At 38.5% G+C, this 21,874-nt stretch overlaps 1 protein-coding gene across 10 annotated transcripts in view; it reads left to right on the forward strand.

Annotated features, from left to right (window-relative positions):
* Window positions 1-21,874, forward strand: part of tcf3.S (transcription factor 3 S homeolog) — a 61,888-nt gene that overhangs the window by 27,972 nt on the left and 12,042 nt on the right. For 7 of the 10 annotated variants that reach the window (XM_018233723.2, XM_018233725.2, XM_018233727.2 and 4 more), the window contains 14 exon segments: window positions 3,282-3,355; window positions 7,198-7,291; window positions 7,900-7,961; window positions 8,966-9,092; window positions 9,296-9,345; window positions 14,384-14,486; window positions 15,287-15,426; window positions 16,074-16,194; window positions 16,307-16,365; window positions 17,741-17,819; window positions 18,093-18,166; window positions 18,297-18,479; window positions 18,603-18,723; window positions 19,727-19,886. In XM_018233723.2, the coding sequence (XP_018089212.1) occupies window positions 3,282-3,355; window positions 7,198-7,291; window positions 7,900-7,961; window positions 8,966-9,092; window positions 9,296-9,345; window positions 14,384-14,486; window positions 15,287-15,426; window positions 16,074-16,194; window positions 16,307-16,365; window positions 17,741-17,819; window positions 18,093-18,166; window positions 18,297-18,479; window positions 18,603-18,723; window positions 19,727-19,886 (1,447 nt within the window). 10 annotated transcript variants of the gene reach the window in all.

The following is a 21,874-nucleotide window of genomic DNA, read 5'->3' on the forward strand; positions in this document are numbered from 1 at the left end:
GTCATTGTCTTGTTGGAATATCCAACCCCTGCCTAAATTCAACTTTGTGACTGATGTTTGAACATTATCCTGAAGAATTTGTTCATATTGGGTTGAATTCATCCGACCCTCGACTTTAACAAGAGCCCCAGTCCCTGAACTACCCACACAGCCCCACCGAATGATGGAACCTCTACAAAATTTTACAGTAGGTAGCAGGTGTTTTTTTTTTTTTGGAATGTTCTTCTTCCGCCATGCATATTGCTTATTGTTATGACCAAATAACCTCCCAATCCTCTGCATATGCCACTCCTGTATTTTTCTTGGCCTGTCAGACCTGGGTTTTACAGCAACTGTGCCTGTGGCCTTGTTTTCAGATTTTTTGAGAGTTGCTTTGAGGATCCCATGCTGTCACTTTTCAGAGGAGATTCAAACAGAGGCACAACTTGCAATTGGCCACCTTAAATACCTTTTCTCATGATGCTCCTGGCAAATGAAAGATATAGATATATCTATATTTATATATCATACTCACTCTCTCTCTCCTGGCCCCGCCTACGCTTGCTTAGATTATCTACATACACAAAAGAAGCAACCTACAAATATGGGGGTTGGGGAAGAAAAGGGGAAATATAATCTATTGTGGGGGAAAAAAGCAACACACAACGCATGTACATTTAAATTCATTGTCGTTATTTCTTTGTCATATTATGTTTTCCAGGAATGGTGGTGGTTGGCAAGTTTTTCTCTGCTAAGGGACATTATACATACCTGCAGTAGTGTTTCCCTGGGGGCATTTGATCCCAGCACAGTGTGCATGTACAGAGGATAGTCTCTTATGCATTATATGAATAATCGTTTACATACTCTTTACCAGTGTAAACATACTCTTTGTAAAATGCTTATTGTTTTGCAAATGTTTATTTACTGAACGTTTGAACACGGGCTTAAATTTGTGTGGGCAAGCATAAAGGGGAAAAGCACTAAAAAATACTGAAACAAACTAGTCCCAGCCTATGGACACTAGAACTAAAACAGTGACTACTGTTACTACTTTTGTGGGGATTCTTTTAATAATTTTAATTTCTTGTCGTGGAAAGTCGTACATTTTTGTAAATATTTTCAGAATAGAATGAGTGTAAAAGAGTATGCAGTCGGCTAATTTTATAGCTAATAATTGATTTCTTTACAATGTATTTATTTAGTAGAGTCTCTCTGATTCTATATACCATATATACCCGAGTATAAGCAGAGTTTTTCAGCATCCAAAATGTGCTGAAAAACTCTACCTCGGCTTATACTCGGGTCGGGTACCGAGTAGCTGAGATTTCAGTCACTTTTAATCATTCCTATACCAACAGTACACTTGGGGAGAGACTGCAATATCCCACAATGCCCTCTGTTGATTACATGAAAGAATAACACTGCGCCCTCTGTTGGTTATATGAAAGAATAACAGTGACTGCAATATCACACAGCGCCATCTGTTGGTTATATGAAAGAATTACAGTGACTGCAATATCACACAGCACCATCTGTTGGTTGTATGAAAGAATAACAGTGCGCCCTCTGTTGGTTATATTAAAGAATAACAGTGACTGCAATGTCACACTGCACCCTCTGTTGGTTATATGAAAGAATAACAGTGCGCCCTCTGTTGGTTATATGAAAGAATAACAGTGACTGCAATATCACAAAGCACCCTCTGTTGGTTATATGAAAGAATAACAGTGTCTGCAATATCACACAGCGCCATCTGTTGGTTGTATGAAAGAATAACAGTGCGCCCTCTGTTGGTTATATTAAAGAATAACAGTGACTGCAATGTCACACGGCACCCTCTGTTGGTTATATGAAAGAATAACAATGCGCCCTCTGTTGGTTATATGAAAGAATAACAGTGACTGCAATATCACACAGCGCCATCTGTTGGTTATATGAAAGAATAACAGTGACTGCAATATCACACAGCGCCATCTGTTGGTTATATGAAAGAATAACAGTGACTGCAATATCACACAGCGCCCTCTGTTGGTTATATGAAAGATTAACAGTGATGGCAATATCAAACAGCACCCTCTGCACATGGTAGTGGGACAGTGGGACAATGCACACAGTAATCCGTTTGGCAATTCTCTGTCACCATCAACTTTGCAAAGAAGTCCGGTTGATCGCTGGGGGGGTCGCTTTGGCAGAATGTGCGCTGCTGGGAGACAGGGCTGTAGTTGTGTCTAGGCTTATACTAGAGTCAATAATTTTTCCCAGTTTTCGTAGGTAAAATTAGGTACCTCGGCTTATACTCGGGTCGGCTTATACTCGCGTATATACTGTAGCCTATATAAGTATTAGTCACACTGTTAAACTATCCACTAAAGTCTATACAAACATTTGATGTATTTTCACTTCTTGTTGCTTTAAATAACTAAAACCCTAAAAATGTGGCTAAAAATGCCTTATTTTATATACTTAACTTACTGCACCAGCCTAAAGTTTCAGCTTCTTAATACAGCAGTGATCCAGTACTTAAAACTTTTAACAGGGGATAACCATCTTGGAGAGTGTCTGTCTGAGACACTCACTTAATCAGTGGGGTCTGACCAGCTGTTGAGAAGCTAAGCTTAGGAGCTGTCACAAATTATCAAGCAGAAAATGAAGTTGGCCTCCAATATAAGCTGATGCTACAAGGCTGATTATTAAATTCAGATGCTAGCTGCACTGGTTTCTGTGCTGCCATGTAGTAACTATTTGTATAAATTACTAATCAGCCTTATACTGTGACATTTATATTCTATGTGTTCTGTATATTATGAGTCTCTCTAAACTCCGTAAGTGACCACAGCAAAGAGCATGTGCAGTGAATCATCGGAAAAGATGACTGGGAGATACTGGGGCATCTTTGGAGACACAGATCTTTCCTGCTAAAGGACTGTGGTTGCCTTGGGCTGGTAAAGAAGGCCAAAACATAATGTACAGCATTTCTAGCCTACTTCTTTTGTTATGCTTTAGTTCTCCTTTAAGCATGGTGTGTTATTTAGCTCAAGGTGTCAAGGGAGTGCATAGATGATGCAATATATGTTGGCCATTTTAATTGTTTGGCAACTGCATGGAATTTTTGAGTAGCACAAGCAGAAATAAAACTGCTTTGTTCACATTTGGAAACTGGTACTTTTTATTCAGAGTGGGTTATTGCATCTTCGCTGTTTACTTTTAGCTTCCCAAAATCTACAAATAGACAATATAAATGCCATTACTTCTGTTTTGATCATTTGTGTAATGTAACACTTGTTTTGCTTCAATTAAAGGTTTGGAAGAGAGAACGGGCTCTGGACCATGGGGTGCAGAAGTTCACAATGGATCTACCTTTGACCAAGGGAGGGTAAGGAAAGGCAGAATTAATGTCTGCTATTGTAATACAGTTGTATCATTGGGACACCCTCTTCATTTCTCTGCCATTAGAATTTTTCCATTTCTTTCTTGTTGAGCATTGCTTACTGTTTGGGAACTGTGTAGGTTGAACTTTCTTCCCCTATCCATTCAAAGGCAGTATGTTCGGTAATTGAAGTTATAACTGATTTTTATGTGCATGACAAATTTCCCCAGTTCTTGTGATTTTGAGCACGTTATTTAAAGGGCTAATATTTCTGCAAAAATGAACATGTTTTTATTTGTAAGGCAATTGGCCTATTTAATTTACATTTTACATGTAAAAATATTTATTTTGAAAATAATCCTAATTGTGAGCTAAATTAAAACCCAGGCTCTGCTTAATTTCAGCTGAGTTTTAGAGAACACATTTCCATTAAAAATGTTTACGTGATTTTCTAAACGGCATAAGTGACCATAATCTCCTCCCTGATTATCAATCAACCTACTTTTTATGTAACAGTATTGGATACGTGATTACAATGTAAATGTTTTGTTTAAAGATTGTAAATTAACTTTTTTAAAGCATCCATAAAAATCAAAGGGGTCATTCGCATTTGAATTAACTTGTTATATTATAGAATGGCTCATTCTAAGCAAGTTTTCTATTGACTTTCACTTTTTCATTTTTATAGTTTTTGAATTTTTTGCTTTTGTCTTCTGCCTCTTTCCACCTTTCAAAAGAGGTCACTGACCCCATCTAAACAATAAATGCTCTGTAAGGCTGCAAATTTGTTATTGCTACTTTGCACTTACTCATCTTTCTATTCAGGCCCTCTCCTATTTATATTCCAGGCTCTTATTCAAATAAGTGAATGGTTGCTAGGGTAATGTAGACCCTAGCAACCACATTGCTAAATTTGCAAACTGGAGAGTTGCTTAATACCGTATATACTCGTGTATAAGCCGACCCGCGTATAAGCCGAGGTACCTAATTTTACTTACGAAAACTGGGAAAACTTATTGACTCGAGTATAAGCCTAGACACAAGCAAGACCGTTAGACAATCAGGTATAGACAGTAATTTTTGGCAAAATTAAACTTCATTCCTTTTATTAACAGAAAGTTTCCATTTATAACCCTTTATGCTGCAATCACTACAGCTAAATCACTGAAAATTTGTCCCCCCCAGTAGATTTATATTAGACATTTTTTCTACCTACACCATCATACACAGACACACACATATACTATATACACACACACTCCCCACACAACAATGACAAGGCACAGAGGAGGCAGAAAGCATGCACTGGTCTGTGTCAAACTCTGATAACATATGTTAATGCAGGGCCAGGGTGTCCAACCTGTAGACTTCCAGCTGCACTTTAGGAAATGCACAATACAGGGAAGCAGGTACAACAAGTGCAACAATAACTGGAGGGGCGCACACGCCCGGGTCGGGTGACAGGGTAAGCCTGGAGGGTTGCTGGGGCCTGGAAGTGAGGGAGGATCCACAGCCTGTAGTGGATGTTTCTACCGCCACATTCCTTTAAGCCGCTCCCTGTGCGCTTGTTTGGAAAGAAAAAGTCCCAGTCGTAGGACTTTGCTGCGCGCCCTCTCTTACCTGGTTTGATCCCAGTGGCACTCTGTTCTGAAGGCCCAGGCTGCGGGGGACACAGGAGCCAGCATGTCGGTAAAAGTGGGGGTCGCTGACATGATTTTTAGCGGCAGTGCGGTTATGAAGGAGGTTAAGGTGCGCACACGGGTCCATGCGCGTGGGACTTGTATGTCCTTGCACAAGCTCAGCGGCGCGCACAGAAATCCAGCTCAAGATCCGGTTAAATCCAAACGGCTGCATCCGGTCACTGAGGTGAGAGGTAGTGGCTCGTTTCTTAGAAGCAGGACGCGGTTTTATCTGCTCGGTTTCCTGGGGGTTATCTGCTCTGGGTTAAAGTGTATTGACTGCAGTGCCGGTAGCTGGCAGTCCAGCATTGTAGACCGTCTGTGTATGTACAGTATGTGTGTTTTTTATCGCTGACCCGAGTATAAGCCGAGGTAGACTTTTTCAGCACATTTTGAGTGCTGAAAAACTCGGCTTATACTCGAGTATATACGGTAAAAAGCTAACTCAAAAATCACACATAATAAAAATGAAAACCAATTGAAAATTTGTCTTAGAATATCACTCTACACATCATACTAAACGTTAGTTAAGGGTGACCAAAGACATGGGTGTTGCTCTCTGTAGGCCCCTGAGGCATGTGCCCTGCATCCAGTAGCTAGAGGTGGGCATGTTATAAATAGACTGATAAAGCTCTTAAAGTGATACTGACACTAAAAATGTACTTTTCAAAATATTAATCATTAAAAGTAGGTCATGTTGATAGTTCTGCTTTTGTAAGTAAGTAAAGTAATGGGGACTTTAATGGTGGCTTTGAGGGACGAGCAGCCTGGTTTGTAAGTTTACAAATCGTGCTGTTCTATGAAGGGGAGGGGGTTGCTGGTGGTTACATTGCTGTTTTATGCTGGGGGTTACTAGTAGGCTCTGTACTATTTTATAGTGCAGATTAGAGATGCACTGGATTCGGCAGAACCTCCGAATACCGAACCGAATCCTAATTTGCATATGGAAATTTTGTTTGGGAGGGGGAAAACATTTTTTACTTCCTTATTTTGTAACAAAAAGTCATGTGATTTCCCTCCCCACCCCTAGTTTGAATACGCAAATTAGGATTCGGATCGACCGGGCAGAAGGATTCGTCCGAATCCTGCTGAAAAAGGTCGAATCCCAAACCGAATCCTGGATTCGGTGCATCCCTAGTGCAGATAGGATAGAACATGTGTAAAATTATGTATTTTTTTTATATGTGGGTGCAAAAATTAGTTGTTAGTTCACCAGAAATACTTTCAGTTGCTTTGTAATGTTACTCTTCAATATTAGAAAAACAATCACAAATTTAAAGTAGTTGCAAAAAGTCTTCATTTCTGGTGAACAATCTGAAAACAACTAAACTGAAAGAAGTGTTTGAAAGTGAACACCTCCTTTAAGAATTATTCAGAACTGGCACATAAAAACCCTGTTAAGCACCCCCCAGTGATTATAATCACCTACCTGAGACCCTGCATGGTGAACTTGTTTGCTGGGAATTGCACTCAGGGTACTACTTTTACTTCTTTTTGGATCTTCTCTACATTCAGCAGTCCTGGTGCACATGTGCAGGAAGAGTAAAGAGTTGAACTTAGAAGCAAAAAGCTGACCCCATAGTTCTATTGTGCATTTGCACTGCATTGGAGTTGTGATGCTCCTTCAGAAGTACCCTGGGCTGGTGTAGTTTTCAGTAAATAGTCTAACATTTGGCGCTCTCCCCAGTGTTTATACCTTTCCTTCGCCTTTAACTATTTTTAAAAACAAAGTTTCTATGGGTTCACCATACCATATAAACAACCGTTGCTGCCAAAGCTAGTGATGCACTGAATCCACTATTTTGTATTCGGCTGAACCCCCGAATCCTTCGCGAAAAATTTGGACGAATACTGAACCATATGAATCCTAAATTGCATATGCAAATTAGGGGTTGGAAGGGGAAAACATATATTTTACATCCTTGTTTTGTGACAAAGGCGCCTAATTTCCCTCCCCGCCCGATTCGGTTCAGCCGGGCAGAAGTGTTTGGCCGAGTCCAAATCCTGCTGAAAAAGGCAAAATCCTGGCCGAACCCTGAACCAAATCCTGGCTTCGGTGCATCCCTACCAAAAACCCATTGTTAATATTTTATATGAAGTTGTTTGCCCATGTACATATTTGTTCTTTCCTTCTCTGACCAATATCTGTTGATATTTTTCTTTTTCTAGGGTTATGGAGATGGAGCACATTATGGCGAGCATAGGGAACTGCCATCACACGAAGGGAACATATCTGCTCCTTTCCTTGCATCTGGTCTTGTAGGTAAGTGAAAGAAATTAGGTGGTAGATCTTCAGGATTGCAGGGGTTGCCATTGCACTCAATATGAGCTAGAGCAAGCCTGTAATTATTTCAATGCTGATACAAATGAATACAAATTCCTTTTTGCCCGACCCTATAACTACTGTATATTACTCGTGGGCAGTGACCCTTGATAACTTATCTTTAAAGCTTGTGATTTCACTGCAGTTCTCATGAGTTATGTGAACATGTTGAATCTCTACAGGCTGAATGGAAGATAGTAGCTGTGAGACTAGCTTAATTTTCAGCTGTAGTTATAGGTACTAACAAAAGTATTTATGCTATGTGCAATTCTATGAAGGAATGTAATGGTTTTACTGGTTTATGGGGACTGTTTAATGGAGGCAGTAATAGGCTGGGGGTTTGCTCTAATCAGCATGAATGGGGACATTTCAACTTGGCGAGTTGGTGTTAATTATGCACAGTTGCCCAGTTACGGGAATGCTGCATTTGAAGTCCGTTACATCACCGTGAAAAAAATGCTGTCAGAAGAGCTTAATATTCTAGACATTCTAAGATGATTTAAACCACAATTATTATATACTGACAAAGTGCTTGTTTTTCTCTCCAGGAAAAAATGATAGACCTCCTTATTCTACATTTGGAAGAGACCCTGGGATGACCATGAATCAGGTAGATACTACAACCTTATAGTTATACCTGTGTACAAATACACTACCAGGGTGTAGGTGAAAGACTCCCTTGTAAAATAACACACAAAATAAATATGGTTAAATGTTTGTTTATTGATCTAATATACCTGTAATATACCTGTAGTGTTTGTAGGTAAAAGCTTTATAGACTCTAAAACAGTGTTTTGTTTAGTCTTATTTGGCAAGTGTAATTCAAACTAGGTGAACACAGTAATATGTAGGTCTGTATTCAATATTTCTGAAAATTCTCATTCTCCTGCTGAGCATGTCTTTGTCTCACAAAGTCAGTATATGTTCAAACTAGAGTAGTAATGCATGTCCGTTTACAACCAAGTGACTTATTTCCACTTACCTGTAAGATTAACAATAGAACCTTGGAGCAGTTTGTACAGGTGCATTATTGTAAATTATAAAACTACTAGACATTAAACCCATTAAATTAACGGGCGCTAGAACATATGTAGTCAAACATTTGCCAGAGACGGTCCGTGGGGCACATGCGCAGTAGCGCAATCCCACGGACACAGGGACTGGACGCAGAGACACTTCAACTTTATTATATAGGATAGCGTTAATAGTCATTCATTTCTACCCCTCTTTTAATTCAGGCTTTTACATGTTTATCAGTCATACCATTGTCTGATTCCAAAATTGTGACACCCACAAATAGTTGATTAACTATGGTATTGTAGAGGTGAAACTATTTAAAAATAACAAAGATAATTTCCATATTGTCAGAATACGGTATACATCATATTAAAAGTTGATTTATGGTGAACTTTCAGTTTTAGTTCTGAGTCACATTATATTGGCAAATGGAAACAGACCGAAGAGATTGTAAGCTCTTGCAAGCAGGGCCTTGTGATAGTTTATTTGTTTAACTTATTAATAATTTATTAAGTCTCCTGTATGTTTGAATATTTTACAATTCTGTTTAGCTTGCTGTTGCTAGATACATAAGGGATGTTTTTGATGTCATTTTAGACTGCATTTCTTTCTGGAGATTTGGCAATGAACAGTCCTTCTGCACTGTCGCCAAATGCAGGAAAAGCAGGGTCACAATATTATACATACCCCAACTCACGGCGGCGACCTGGAGACAGTAGCCTTGGTAAGAAAGCAGATTGGCATTTTGCCAAATGAATAATCTCTTGCATAGTACAGTTTCTGTAAGAAAAAATTTTCATGCTTTAGCCTGCAAGGGGGTTTGCAGATGACCCACAATCTTATGCCCTTGGCCCAGCTAATGAGTGGTATTTTACCCCAAGCTGTTAGTCATTATTGATTATCGTTATCCTGATTCTTATCCCACAGATGCCCAGCCAAAAAAAGTGCGAAAGGTACCACCAGGACTGCCTTCTTCCGTAAGTGATATTTATTTGCCATTAATTAAGCTTTACTTAGATGTAGTGCATCTGCACCGAAAATGTATAGAAAAAATGTTTCATTCTCCAAAAAAAAAGAAGTTGGCAACATGGGAGCGAGTAGAAATCACCTGAAAAAAATGGTTAATGTGTAATACACCATGGGAGCGGGTAGAAATCACCTGAAAAAAAATGGTTAATGTGTAATACACCAACAAAGAGGAGGGGAGAGGGTTCAGGACAAAAGCCAGACTCTGCAAAAGTTAGGCCAGGTACCCACCCCAACCATTTGTGACTATAGTGTACGATTTCAAAACTGTTTTGTGAAGGTGAATCATGCTTCTGGATGGTGTGAGTGTTCTTTTCTGGGAAAATTGTACATTTAAAAAAAAAAAAAAATTGAATTGCTCCCTCTGTTCTAGGATAACATAATAATACAATGAATATAAGAGTAGAAAATATTCTGTTATTTAGGTATTTCTGTATTTTTGCATCCTAGTTAGCATTACTCTCATGCAGATCTGTAATGTTGGGTTTCATTATGACCACTATCTGCATGGTGTTTGGATGATATCCCTTTGTTTGCCTTGGTTTTTAGATGAATATTGTGAACTGTATTTCAAAAGATGAGGCATGCACATATCTGGAAACCCAGCAGTCAGTAAAGTAGTTTATGATATGAATGCCATCTGGCATGTCATAATTGCCTGCAGGGTTTCTAGTTATGTGCCTATTTCTATCGCTGAGGTTTTTTCCTCCAGTCTGTATACACATTGATATTACTTGACTTTGGATGAAATTTTATTATTGGCTAACTTTAATAGGGATGTTAGGTGGTAAGCTCTATGAGGGCACTGGCTAATTTGAATATACATTGTCTGTAAAGTGCCAGCTAGCATCCGTCCTGGATTAACAAAAAAAAACTGCTTAAAAGGTAACTGTAATCAATATAAACATGCACGCTAAATAAGGGGATAAGTCATTTACTTATTTGATGTAGTTTACTTTTTTAGGCAGGTCCCTTATGTTTTTGTGTATGTAGTCTGTATATTTAATATACGCACCATTTATTGTACATTGCTGTGGAATTTGTTGGTGCTTTATAAATACACAATGATAGTTGGATTATTTTTGTACTCTGCTGAGACAGACTAACGTAAATAATGAAAGCAAAAATGTTCATTAACATAGTTGTTAACAATCACACCTATAAAATCTTAGTAAAAACTATATTATGACATCCATTTAGATCCATAGAAACTGATATTGCAGACTAGAAATGCTCTAGTTTTGACTGAAATCATTCATGTAGATTAGGGGTAAATTTTGATTTATTGCTATATCATTGCAGGAAAATGTACAACTTTCTGGCAACAGTGCAATTGTTGATTCGATAGCAGTGCACATGCATAAGGAAAATGAAAGGCCGTACATTGGCTTTTCTCCAATGGCATATTTATGTCAGCATAGAAAGCAATCTGTGTGTCATAACCTTAGAAAGAATGTCTCTCACACAAAATAGGAAATCTGTAGTTGCTGGATAAAACATCTGGTTGAGTGCTAGCCACCATGCAAAATGATAGAGGAAACAGGAGATATAAAATCTACAGTAATGGTACAATAGAGCCAACCCTTAAATAAATAAATATAGTGTCTATTTGAGTTTTTATTGTGATGCACTAAAAATTATGTGATAGCTCATGTAAAATAACATTCCAGACCCAACTAAAACACTCAGGGCAGTGTGTCAAGCCCCACTCCTCACCCCTCCTCTTATGCTTAATCCCCTTGCGCCCCCTCCTAACCAGACTGAGCAGAGGAAATGACTTCACTCTGCTGGAGGGGTGAGACCCCCCCTCCCAACCATTTATAAGGGGCTTGGAAAGGAGGAGGGGTAGCCTGTATGATTTACAGCTTCCTGAGTAACTGTTAACTTACTCATTTCCAACCTGTGGTTAATGGGAATTTTGTGGGTTTTAATTTAAAAACAAAACATAAATTTCTTCTCCTCCTTTTGAGTTTTATTTTAGTCTGTCTATATAAATGCACTACCATTGTTGCAAGGAAAATACTAGCTGTGATGTTTGGAGAAATGAAAAAATGCTCCCAAGATTAAACCACAAAAATTATATATAATATTGTAATATGGCTGTAAATTTCACATCTTTTCGTCATGTCACATTATCCCTTATAAGAGTATTCGTCAAAGTCTTAAATTAGACTCTGCTCCAGTGGAGGTTGCAATCTAAATTTCCAATTATGTTCATATCACGCACATAACAGGGATTTAAAAAAAAAAAAAAAAAAAAAAAACAGGCTGTATAACCTGCCTATATGATTTTGAGATGTGAGAGAAAAGCAGTGTAGACATGCACAAAACATAGAGAACAAACTCTTAAGGAATTACCTCAGTGTTTTGCCCCTGCTGTCTTGCTGTGCTGGAGTCCTGAGCCATGTATTAGAGGTTTACATTTAATATATCATATTATTTAATAGCTTAATGCACTGCTTTATTTTGCTGCAGCTAAAACTGCTGTCAGACCGAACTTTCTGACCACTGATGTCCTGCGATGGGAAAAAAAAAAAAAAAGGGTGGCCAAAATACCCCATATTTGTCTGCCACTGTTTTCAATATGAATATATTTTAAATGTTGATGTTGATTTCATGTTAGTAGCTCTTTTGGCATCTGACGAAACATCTAGCCCTTCCTCGTTTCCTTCTGTTTAATTGATCATTCTGTTTGCATGAAAAATTGGAACAAAAGAAAGGTAACCATACCATGACCAGCCCCTCGCGTGCGATTTGTCTTTGAGAATGTACAAATCAGCCCTGTATATGGCCGCCTTTATGCCAACAGTATGTTGGATGCGGCCTAGGAAATTTTGAATTTACCCATGAAAACCCTCAGATTTATGGTTTTTTACTTGGAAACCATGCAGTGTCTGATACTACAGAATGGCATAATGTCATTGGTCAAATGTGATTGGAGCAAATTTATTGGAGATTAAAACTCATGTTTTGTAAGTCATATGGAATGCGGAAATCTGATTGGTCAGTTACATTGGTGGGCTGATGTAGGTGAAGAAATGGAATTGCAAGGACAGCTTTGGCTGTGTAAACTTGTGGGGCACAGCGTGATGTAAACTTGTGCCTGATTTTTGAGCTTTATATCCTGCCTTGAAGAACATAAATTGACCCTCTAGTCTATTGGTATGAAATATTAACAAGTCCAAAGTGCCACAGGCATGAGGTTTAAAACCGCACGGCAGTATATTTTGGCGCTTTATAGAAAATTACTTTATTATCCTTATTAAGACTATTAAATGGGACTAGAACTTTAAAGGAGCAGTAAACCCCTTGTTGAACATGAGTTCAGTGAATGGGACTTGTGCTGAACCTACTTTTTTATGTAAAAAATGTTTTTAATTATTTTTTTGTAATACCTTGAGCTGAATAAGTAAGCAGAGGAATTGAATAGTCTTCATGCAAGTATAAGTGGCTGTATATTGTCCAATCCTGTATGGTAATCGGACTGATTCGTCTGCAGGCCAAACAAAATATATAATACAAGTAGTCGTATACAATATGTAGCATAATAGTTGTTTAAAGTAAGGAGTTCATCAAAAGTTACCCAGGTAGATTTTTGTCAGGTAAAGAGTTAAAAGGGATTTCTGGATACCAGAGCTTTTAAACAGGGACATGAGCTAGGAATAAGTTGTATGAGCAGAGTCAATTCCACAATGCCAGGTGATGACATTTCTAAAAGCTGTTGGAATCTGCTAAATATGCTAAAAGATATAATACTCATTTATTGATGATGTCTTTGGTTGAGAATGAGTAACTTTTATAAACATCTCTAAACCTCTTTCAAGAGAAAATATTCATTCATATTTACTTATGTATATTTGTATTCATCTATAATGTTGGTTTTGGTATGTGTGTGACTTTCTGGCAGGTGGAGTTCTTCTGATATACATCCCTTCACCTCTCGTCTCCCATCCCCCTTCCATTCTAGCCTGCAACATAGCCCCCTCCTCCTTCTCATCAACATCCCCCCTCCCAGCTGCCCAGAATGCTGGCACAGTGCCAAGGTATGGCAGATGGTGCTGAGGGTCTAACTCCCCCCTCCCTTCCCCACACACACACACACTCTGTCTTTAATCAAATTATAGGAATCCAGTATTTTAGTATCCTATGCATTTTGTGGTTCTGGGATAACATGAAGAAAATTAAACGGCCCACTGGGCCAGATTTGGCCCTTCAAGTGATCCCCATAGAGATCATGACTTTGTTTCATAATAAGATGGCCCCCTAATTTATGAAAAGGGAAAACTTGCTTCATGGCATGAAAAAAAAGTCAGTACAGTTCTTTACTGTTGTTTCCACCACACTAAATACTTTTATCAATATGTGTAGAGATGGACATGTTGCAGAGTATTCTTGTCGTTTGCAAACTATTGCCTTTGCTATCTTGCTCCATTAACTTCAATATATAAACAATTAGCAATTAAAGGACAAGGAAGGCCTAATTCACAAAGGGTTTTAAAAAGGCTAACATATTGTTACCCCCTGCTGCCCGGAAGTAACATTTCTGCGCCGCCATCTTGCTGTATTCTCGGTTGTCCCCGGCTCGGGCTTGCATGTTCTATGAATTGACTCTGCTGCCCATGCATGAGTGCTGGTCCGCGCTAGGGATGCTTGGTAAAGAAGTAAACTAGCGACAGGAAGAAATAACGGACTTGTCCCAGTCATAATATTTAGACCAGGGAAGCAGAAAATAGTGATGGGCCTGGGGGGAAAAAATAACCTTAAGGCAATGCCTTAGTCTTAACATTTCAGTCCACTGATTGGTGTTGAAGACATGTGTTTTAAACTTGCTTTAGCCTTTGTATTATCCGAGTTGCATTTGCATGTTTGCAAAGGAAGCATTTATTTTGTTAACTTTTTTGGTACAGTCTGTTTCTTGTGATTAATTTTGCATCATTAATTTTTTTTTTTATTCCATAAGAACATACAATTTTTTGCTTTTCTATGCAGGTTTATCCAGCAAACTCAGGTGATGAATACTGTGGTGACCGAGGAAATTATGCCTCCGCTAAGGCACCTAATTCAGTGTATCCTGGTGCATTCTACATGGCAGGTCAGTAATTATCACTGCAAAATCGGAGTTATGTTTTCTTATTGCATGTCTCGTATGCATTTTTATTACTGCATGTTCTTGCGGTCTGTTTTAATCATGTCTATTTCTGACAGATGTTTCTTTTAAAAGATGTGTTTGTTAATATGGTAGATCCCTGATAAAGGCATTGTAGTATAAATAATCTCTCCCATGTTGATAGCTGAGGGGCAATTACTATGCATCAGGCAATTCGCATTCGTAACCTCCCTATGCAATGTGCTACTGTACTGGGCTCTGGATAAATCATTGCACCATGCCAAAGATCTCATTTAATTTTTGACCTGCTGTTCTTACTCAGGTCTTGAAAAACTGTGCAGTATACCTTGGTGAAGGCATCAAGTGAGTGCCAAAATGTCAACAGGATCTGGCTTGAGGCTTTTTATCCTATTAAATAGTGAAGTATGGCCAAAAATGCCATGTTACTGCTCACAGAGGAACACTTTTACACTTTTTTTTAGTCCCTTTTAAACTGTATGTCTAATAGCTGGTAGAGCATCAGACTGCAGTCCATGAAGAGACAAGACACATAGCACACCCACTTCCAATTTGGCATGCATTTATGTTCATATTTTCTAGGGATTTTTAGCAGGATTTGACCAAATCCAACAGCCTGGCTGAACTGAAACTGAATCTTTTCTAGCTGTGTACTGCCAAGAGTTTGGATTCAGTTCAGAATTTGCCCATATATGTTCTGTTTTGGGTTTCAGTGCATCCCTAATATTTTCAGAGATTCTAATTTTGTGTTTTTTTTTTTTTTTAAGATGCACTTCACAGTTCCTCCGATATCTGGGCTTCTTCAGGAGGTATTGGGCAAGGAGGATACAGTTCAGTCCTGAATAGCTCTCAGTCATCCGTCTCCCAGACATCAGGATTCAGCACCCTGCATCCCCATGAGCGAATGGTTCGTGATTCTTCTCCGTTACAGTTCAATGTATTAGAATACTTTAAAAAGAAATATAGGGATAACGTGTGTGTGTGTCTTGTCTAATCACTTATTTGGTCTATCTGTAAGTGCCCTTAGAGGTATCGGTGCCACTTTTTCTGCAAAGCAAAACTCAGGCCTTCCTATTTCCGTAGCCTTCTTACCTACAAACCACATCTGTGTCAAGCTAAAATACCAGTGAAGTACCAAACCTACCATTAGTGCCACCTGAGAAGTGGTTCTCATCTAACCTAATGATGAGAAGTGGTCAATCCTACCCACTTCTTTAAAATTCTGTTTGTGCATGTGAGGTACAAACAGAGGAGCTGAGCAATTGAAGATTTACCTGTTGATTTGCTGGCAAAAGCTGCCTGTGGAGAATACGGTTACTGCAGAATTTTTGCTAGAGACTGGTGGTAAAAGCACACTGAGTGTTAAGACCATTGCTGTAATCTAGTCAGAAAAGAGCAACACCCCCCAAATGCCCCCATCCACTTGTCAATATTGCCTGTTGTGATCTATGTAGAACATGGCGCCTGAAGCAGTCATAGTGGTCTGCCTAGCTGCTGCTGTTCTCCGTCTTAAGATATCCATATATAAGTAATGTTTGTCTCTTAATTTTTTAGGGTTTTCCAATGCATTCCGGGGAGGTGAACCCTTCTGTGACTTCCAGTTTCTCCTCTACCCCTGCACAGTATGGGGTCTCCAGCCATACACCCCCAATCAGTACTGGGGATACAATGATAGGTATGTTGGAAACTTGGTTTATTTTCACCACTTGACTCAAATCATATTTGAGTCTGCACTAAGATGAGATACACCAGATGTCATTCTATGCCTGTATTATGCTTATTTGCAGGAAACCGAGGGACAGCCACTGGAAGCTCGGGAGATGCACTTGGAAAAGCACTAGCCTCTGTAAACTATCCTTTACTCTGATTAATATGCAGCACAGTATAGAACTTTTATAGAGTAACTTTTTTAATGTTTTATGATAGTGTTTATATGCTTATCTTTGTGATGCAACAGGTTATTTACCCATGTAAAGATTATTTGCATCATTAAATAGCACAGTATGCTTAATCTATAAAATTATAAATGTCTTGTAGGGGAAAGTCTGCACAGGGTTTAAGAATTAGCCTGCCAATAAACACATTTTGTGTTTTGGCAACAGCCTGGCATCCAGCACACATGTCAATAACATATTTTTGTCATCTTAAAGGGGATTTACCGTGAAAATTTAATATAAGCTTCTTCATACTGAAGTAAAAAAACTTTCTAAATACAAATTATTAAAAATTCTGCTTTGTTTCTGAAATAATCAAGTTGATATTAAGTATTCCTCTCTCAGCATCTGTTTCTGTTCATTCTGTCTTCATGCAGCAGTTGGGTGTCAAATGAATGATCCAATATATCTTATAGGGGGCTCCCTTTCCTAGCATGTGTATTAGAGCTCACTCATATAACGGATTCCAGTACAAACAAAATCTAACAAGATCACTACCGTTTGCAGAAATCCTGCCATGCAGAGAAATATGATGTTTGGTGATTGAGTGAGTGAGAGAGAGTGAGCGCTAAAACATCTTCTAGGTAAAAAGGTAGCCCCCTATAAGATATAATGTATCATACAACTCCGAATGGTGAGAGAATAGTGAAGATAAACTTGATTATTTCAGAAATGGTACAGAATTTTAATTGATTGTATTTGGAAAGTTTCTTATTTCAATATGCTGTAGCTAATATTACATCTTCATGTTCGCAATAGTTCCCCTTTAAGCCCTGTGAGTGCAAGCTTCCTTCTAGAAGACCTGCATAACTTCTGTTATGGACAGCAGACAGGTCTACACATATGTGTGCTGACATGGCCTAAAATGAGATATAGTTCATCCCAGATTCTTTTTCCCTTCGCTCCCACTCAAACTATCTTAAAGGGGGTGTTTACTGTTGCGTTGACGTTAAGTATGATGTAGAGGGTAAGGCAAGACCAGTTGAAAAGTTGCTTAGAATTGACAATTCTATATCGTAGTAAAGGTGAAACACCCCTTCAAATGGTTTGGTTAAGATTTTATTTTCCATGTCTTTTAGAATAGTAGAAAGACTTATAAGAAATAACAGTTTATTATTTGACCTTGTAGTGCAAAGTATAGTTAGAAGGCCTCCTGAGGCTTACAAAATAGTGTTCAGCTTTTTAATTCATAGCCTCCCCCCAGACTGTTTCCATTACATTGCTTGCTTTACCCCCCTGGTGGCTGGCTACCATGTGTTGTCTATTAACACCTGACTTTGTTTCTAGATCTATTCTCCAGATCATTCCAGTACCAACTTTTCCTCCACCCCATCTACGCCTGTGGGTTCACCACAAGGTATAACAGGTTTGTTTTTGAAGTTATACTGGTAGCAAAACAATTTTTTTCAGGCCAACCAACATGTATTCTATTCCTTCCTCTTTGGTATATGTCTGATGAAAGATTGGTACTGAAACTCAAATATGCATCTCCGTATTCACAGAATGTTATGGAATGTCTGCTGATATTTGATGCATTCATGTTATGGTTTTGTATTTAGAATTTTAAGGATTGGTTAATTGTGTATAAGGCCTCCCCATGGTAGTTTCTGGCTTTCAATGCATCACTGTCGTGTTGCAGGTACAGGACAGTGGCCAAGAGCAAGCGGTCCTGGAGCTTTGTCTCCTAGTTATGATGGAACACTTCACACGTTGGTAAGTACTTGTACTGATTAAAATTTTGTGAAGCTATAAACATTTTACATTTACCTCCTTTTGCAAATGATCAGTTTATTGTAAATTCAAGTGGATTGTAGCTGTTTTTTATTCTTTTTCCCTATCATAGCAGAACAAGATGGAAGATCGCTTGGACGAAGCCATCCATGTCTTGAGAAGTCATGCTGTGGGGCAGACAGGCTCCCTACCAGGAGGCCATGAGGACATGCACTCTCTTCTCAGTGCTACTGCTAGTGTTCTTGGAAGTGGCTTTTCTGCTGCTGTACTCTCTCTTGCCAATCGACATTCTATGGTAATGCAAATAGTATTACTGTATTTATTACCAAATAATGTGCATTTTTATTTGTAACATATATTCTATACTTTGATTATCCAATTAATGTAACCCTTGGCACATTTCCCTTCTCCCCTCTAGATAAACTCTCATACAGAAGAAGCCCTGCCTAGTGCTTCCAACATGCTGCACAACCAGGTCACTGTTCCTCCACAGCCAGGATCACTTTCTGATCTTACCAGACCACAGGATTCCTACTCAGGTTGGAAGGGGCACTTTTTCTGGTGTTTGATATAGAAATAGTGTTTAAAGGAGAACTAAACCCTAAAAAAATGTGGCTAAAACTGCCATATTTTATATTCTGGACTAGCCTAAAGTTTCAGCTTCTCTATAGCTGCAATGATCCAGGACTGCAAATTTGTCAGGGGGTCACCATCTTGTCTGCGACACTCACATGCTCAGTAGGCAGCACAGAAACTAGTGTAACTAGCTTCAGAATTTCATAATCTGCCTTGTAACATCAGTTTATATTATAGGCCACCCTTGTGTTCTACTTGAAAATTTGCGACAACCCCTAAGCTTAGCTTCCCAACGGCTGCTCAGAGCCCACTGAGCATGTTAGTGTCGCAAACACTTTCCAAGATGGTGACCCACTGTGACAATTTTTAAGTCCTGGATCATATCTGCAATTGAGAAGCTGGAACTCTATGCTGGTGCAATAAGGTCAGTATATGAAATATGGCATTTTTAGCCATGTTAGTTTTTAAGGTATATCCTTTAATTAATCTGAATTTAATTTATAATGTCAGTTTGCCTCTTATCGCTGTATGGGTCCTATGTAAATTGTACCTTGAACCTGCTGTTTACAAAGTCTGTGTTAATTGCAATAATGTAGGGGGGCTTTTGGTAACCTTAAGGCATGGTGTGCTTCACCTCATTCTAAAAACACCAGGTCCCAAGCTTTCTAGATTATAAATCCCACACCAAAAAGCCCACAAGGTATCCCACAAACATTTACTGGGTGCTCTGTAAAATTTTCCAGATTCCACAGTGCAAATATTTGTGTCAGAGCAGCAGAAAGAACAAATTGCACTATGTTTGAGACTGCTTCATAATTGCTATGGCTGTATGTTCATGATTCTAAGTAGATGCCATACCTGCAACCTTTGCCTTCCAAAATATCATGGCCTATTGTAAATCAGATAGATTCCTGTGTGTGTTTTAGTATGAAATAGTATTCTTTATTTAACCTGTGATTGCTGCAGGGCTTCCTGGGCTTGGCAGGGCAATACCTCCAGGCAGAGTCCCAGAGATAAAAAGGGAGAGTAAAGAGGATGAGGAGAACCGATCTGTGGCAGATCTATCGGAGGATGAGAAGAAAGAGTCTAAGCCACAGAGAAGTCGGACTCGCTGCTCAATTAACAGGTCTCACTAATATTTTGCTGGGGTTATTTGTAAACATGATTTTAAGAAATTGTCAACCCATGCAAGCAGCTTCAATTTGTCGGTCTGATTCTTAAAACAAGGATGCAATGGTCAGGTCTTCTCTAGTAAAGATCATGGGGTTTATTTGCTAAAGTCTGAATATTTCTGGTTGGAATTTTAAAGGCAAAGACAATTTTTCCTAGGGGGAAAAAAACTGAATTTTTTTTCGAGATTTATTAAACCGTGAGGCTGCTAAAAGTCAGAATTAAAAAAAAAAAACTACATCTCAAACCTGTCGAGGTCATGTAGAAGTTGTAGATGGACGTAGATGGCTGATGTCTATTTTACAATTGGAAGATATCCTGATCTGCGCTGGGTTTTGTACAGTAATCCGAAGAATTTGTGGTTTTCGGATGATAATCCAAAGAGATCTGAGTTTTTGGTTGTCAAATCTGAAAAAATCATACTATTATCTTTTCCAGCACCAGATTTTTTCGAGTTAATTTATTGATAAGATAGAAATGTGGATGGGAGTGTGGTCAAAGTGGTTTTAATAAAATAAATATTCAGATTTTAGTAAATCCCCCAAGTGTCTGTTTTTTCAATAGTTAATACCAAGTACTAGCAGCTATTCTCAATAGCAGTTACATTTACAAATAACTAAAACAGAGTTTTTATTCTAAAAAAAATTATTGTAGATTAGAATGTTGCTTAAATGTACTATTTTTATTGTTTGGGTTGACAACACCTTTAAAGTCCAACAAAAACCTTTACCTTTGCTGGTACCTTACTTCTGGCAGGGCATGTCTTATCCATGCATCTGTACCATCTAATCTACAGAGAGTTAAATGACTGCTGCATACGTCTATAGATTCGACTGACTCGGTGCAGTTCTCTACCTTAAACAACCTGAAGAAGAGAAGGATCATGAGGTGCTGACTGCACCACATATTTAAAGGAAAAATATACACCTTAACAACATAAACTCATTCAGTTGGGCTTATATAGAAGTGGTGCATAAACACGATCTAAATTATTGTTTTGTTTTAGGTAGACCTACCTGGTTTAAAATCTTTTTTGATTGATGATAAAACCATTTAAAGGAAAAATATACACCTTAACAACATAAACTCATTCAGTTGGGCTTATATAGAAGTGGTGCATAAACACGATCTAAACTATTGTTTTGTTTTAGGTAGACCTACCTGATTTAAAATCTTTTTTGATTGATGATAAAACCATTTCCCAACTAGCTCACCGTTTAAAACAGGTATGGGATCTGTTATCCGGAAACACATTATCCAGAAAGCTCAGAATTACATAAAGGCTGACTCCATTTTATCTAAACCAAATTTCTTTTTATTTATTTATTTTTTTTATTTCATTTTTCACTGTAATAATAAAACCGTATCTTGTACATGATCCGAGCAAAGATGTATATAAGGTAGACTTAAGGTATGAAGAGCCAAATTACAGAAAGATCCGTTATCTGGAAAGCCTCCAGGTCCTGAGCATTTTGGATAACAGGCCCCATACCTGTGCAACCCCTCCCTAGCCTTGTTCCATGTGATAGATTCTGGGACTGGAGTCCCTCTACTTTCCATAGTGTGTGGTGGAGATTGTTTGGTACACAGAGACTTCAAGTCCCAGGATCAATTTCTTTACAGTGGAGCAAGGTGATGGGGAATGGTTGGATGTCTCCCTTTCACTCTGTGAAGATCAGGTATGTTTGCATTAAAAAAAAAATGAATGAGCACATGCCCTAATGGGGAGTGTATTTTCCCATTAACCCTCTGGTGGCCTAAGTTGCTCTGCCAGAAGCAAGGTAGAGCACTCTAAGCAATTTATATACTCTATAAATAAAATCTGCTAACATCATTGCATGTTTATATAAATATTTTGAATTTAACTCTGCTTAAGGACTTGTGTGAGTTGGAGTGAAAGTTTAAAGTTTTAGTCTTGCAAATGTCTTCCTTTCCTTACACCCG

This window comes from Xenopus laevis, chromosome 1S (assembly GCF_017654675.1).
Source record: "Xenopus laevis strain J_2021 chromosome 1S, Xenopus_laevis_v10.1, whole genome shotgun sequence".
NCBI lineage: Eukaryota > Metazoa > Chordata > Amphibia > Anura > Pipidae > Xenopus > Xenopus laevis.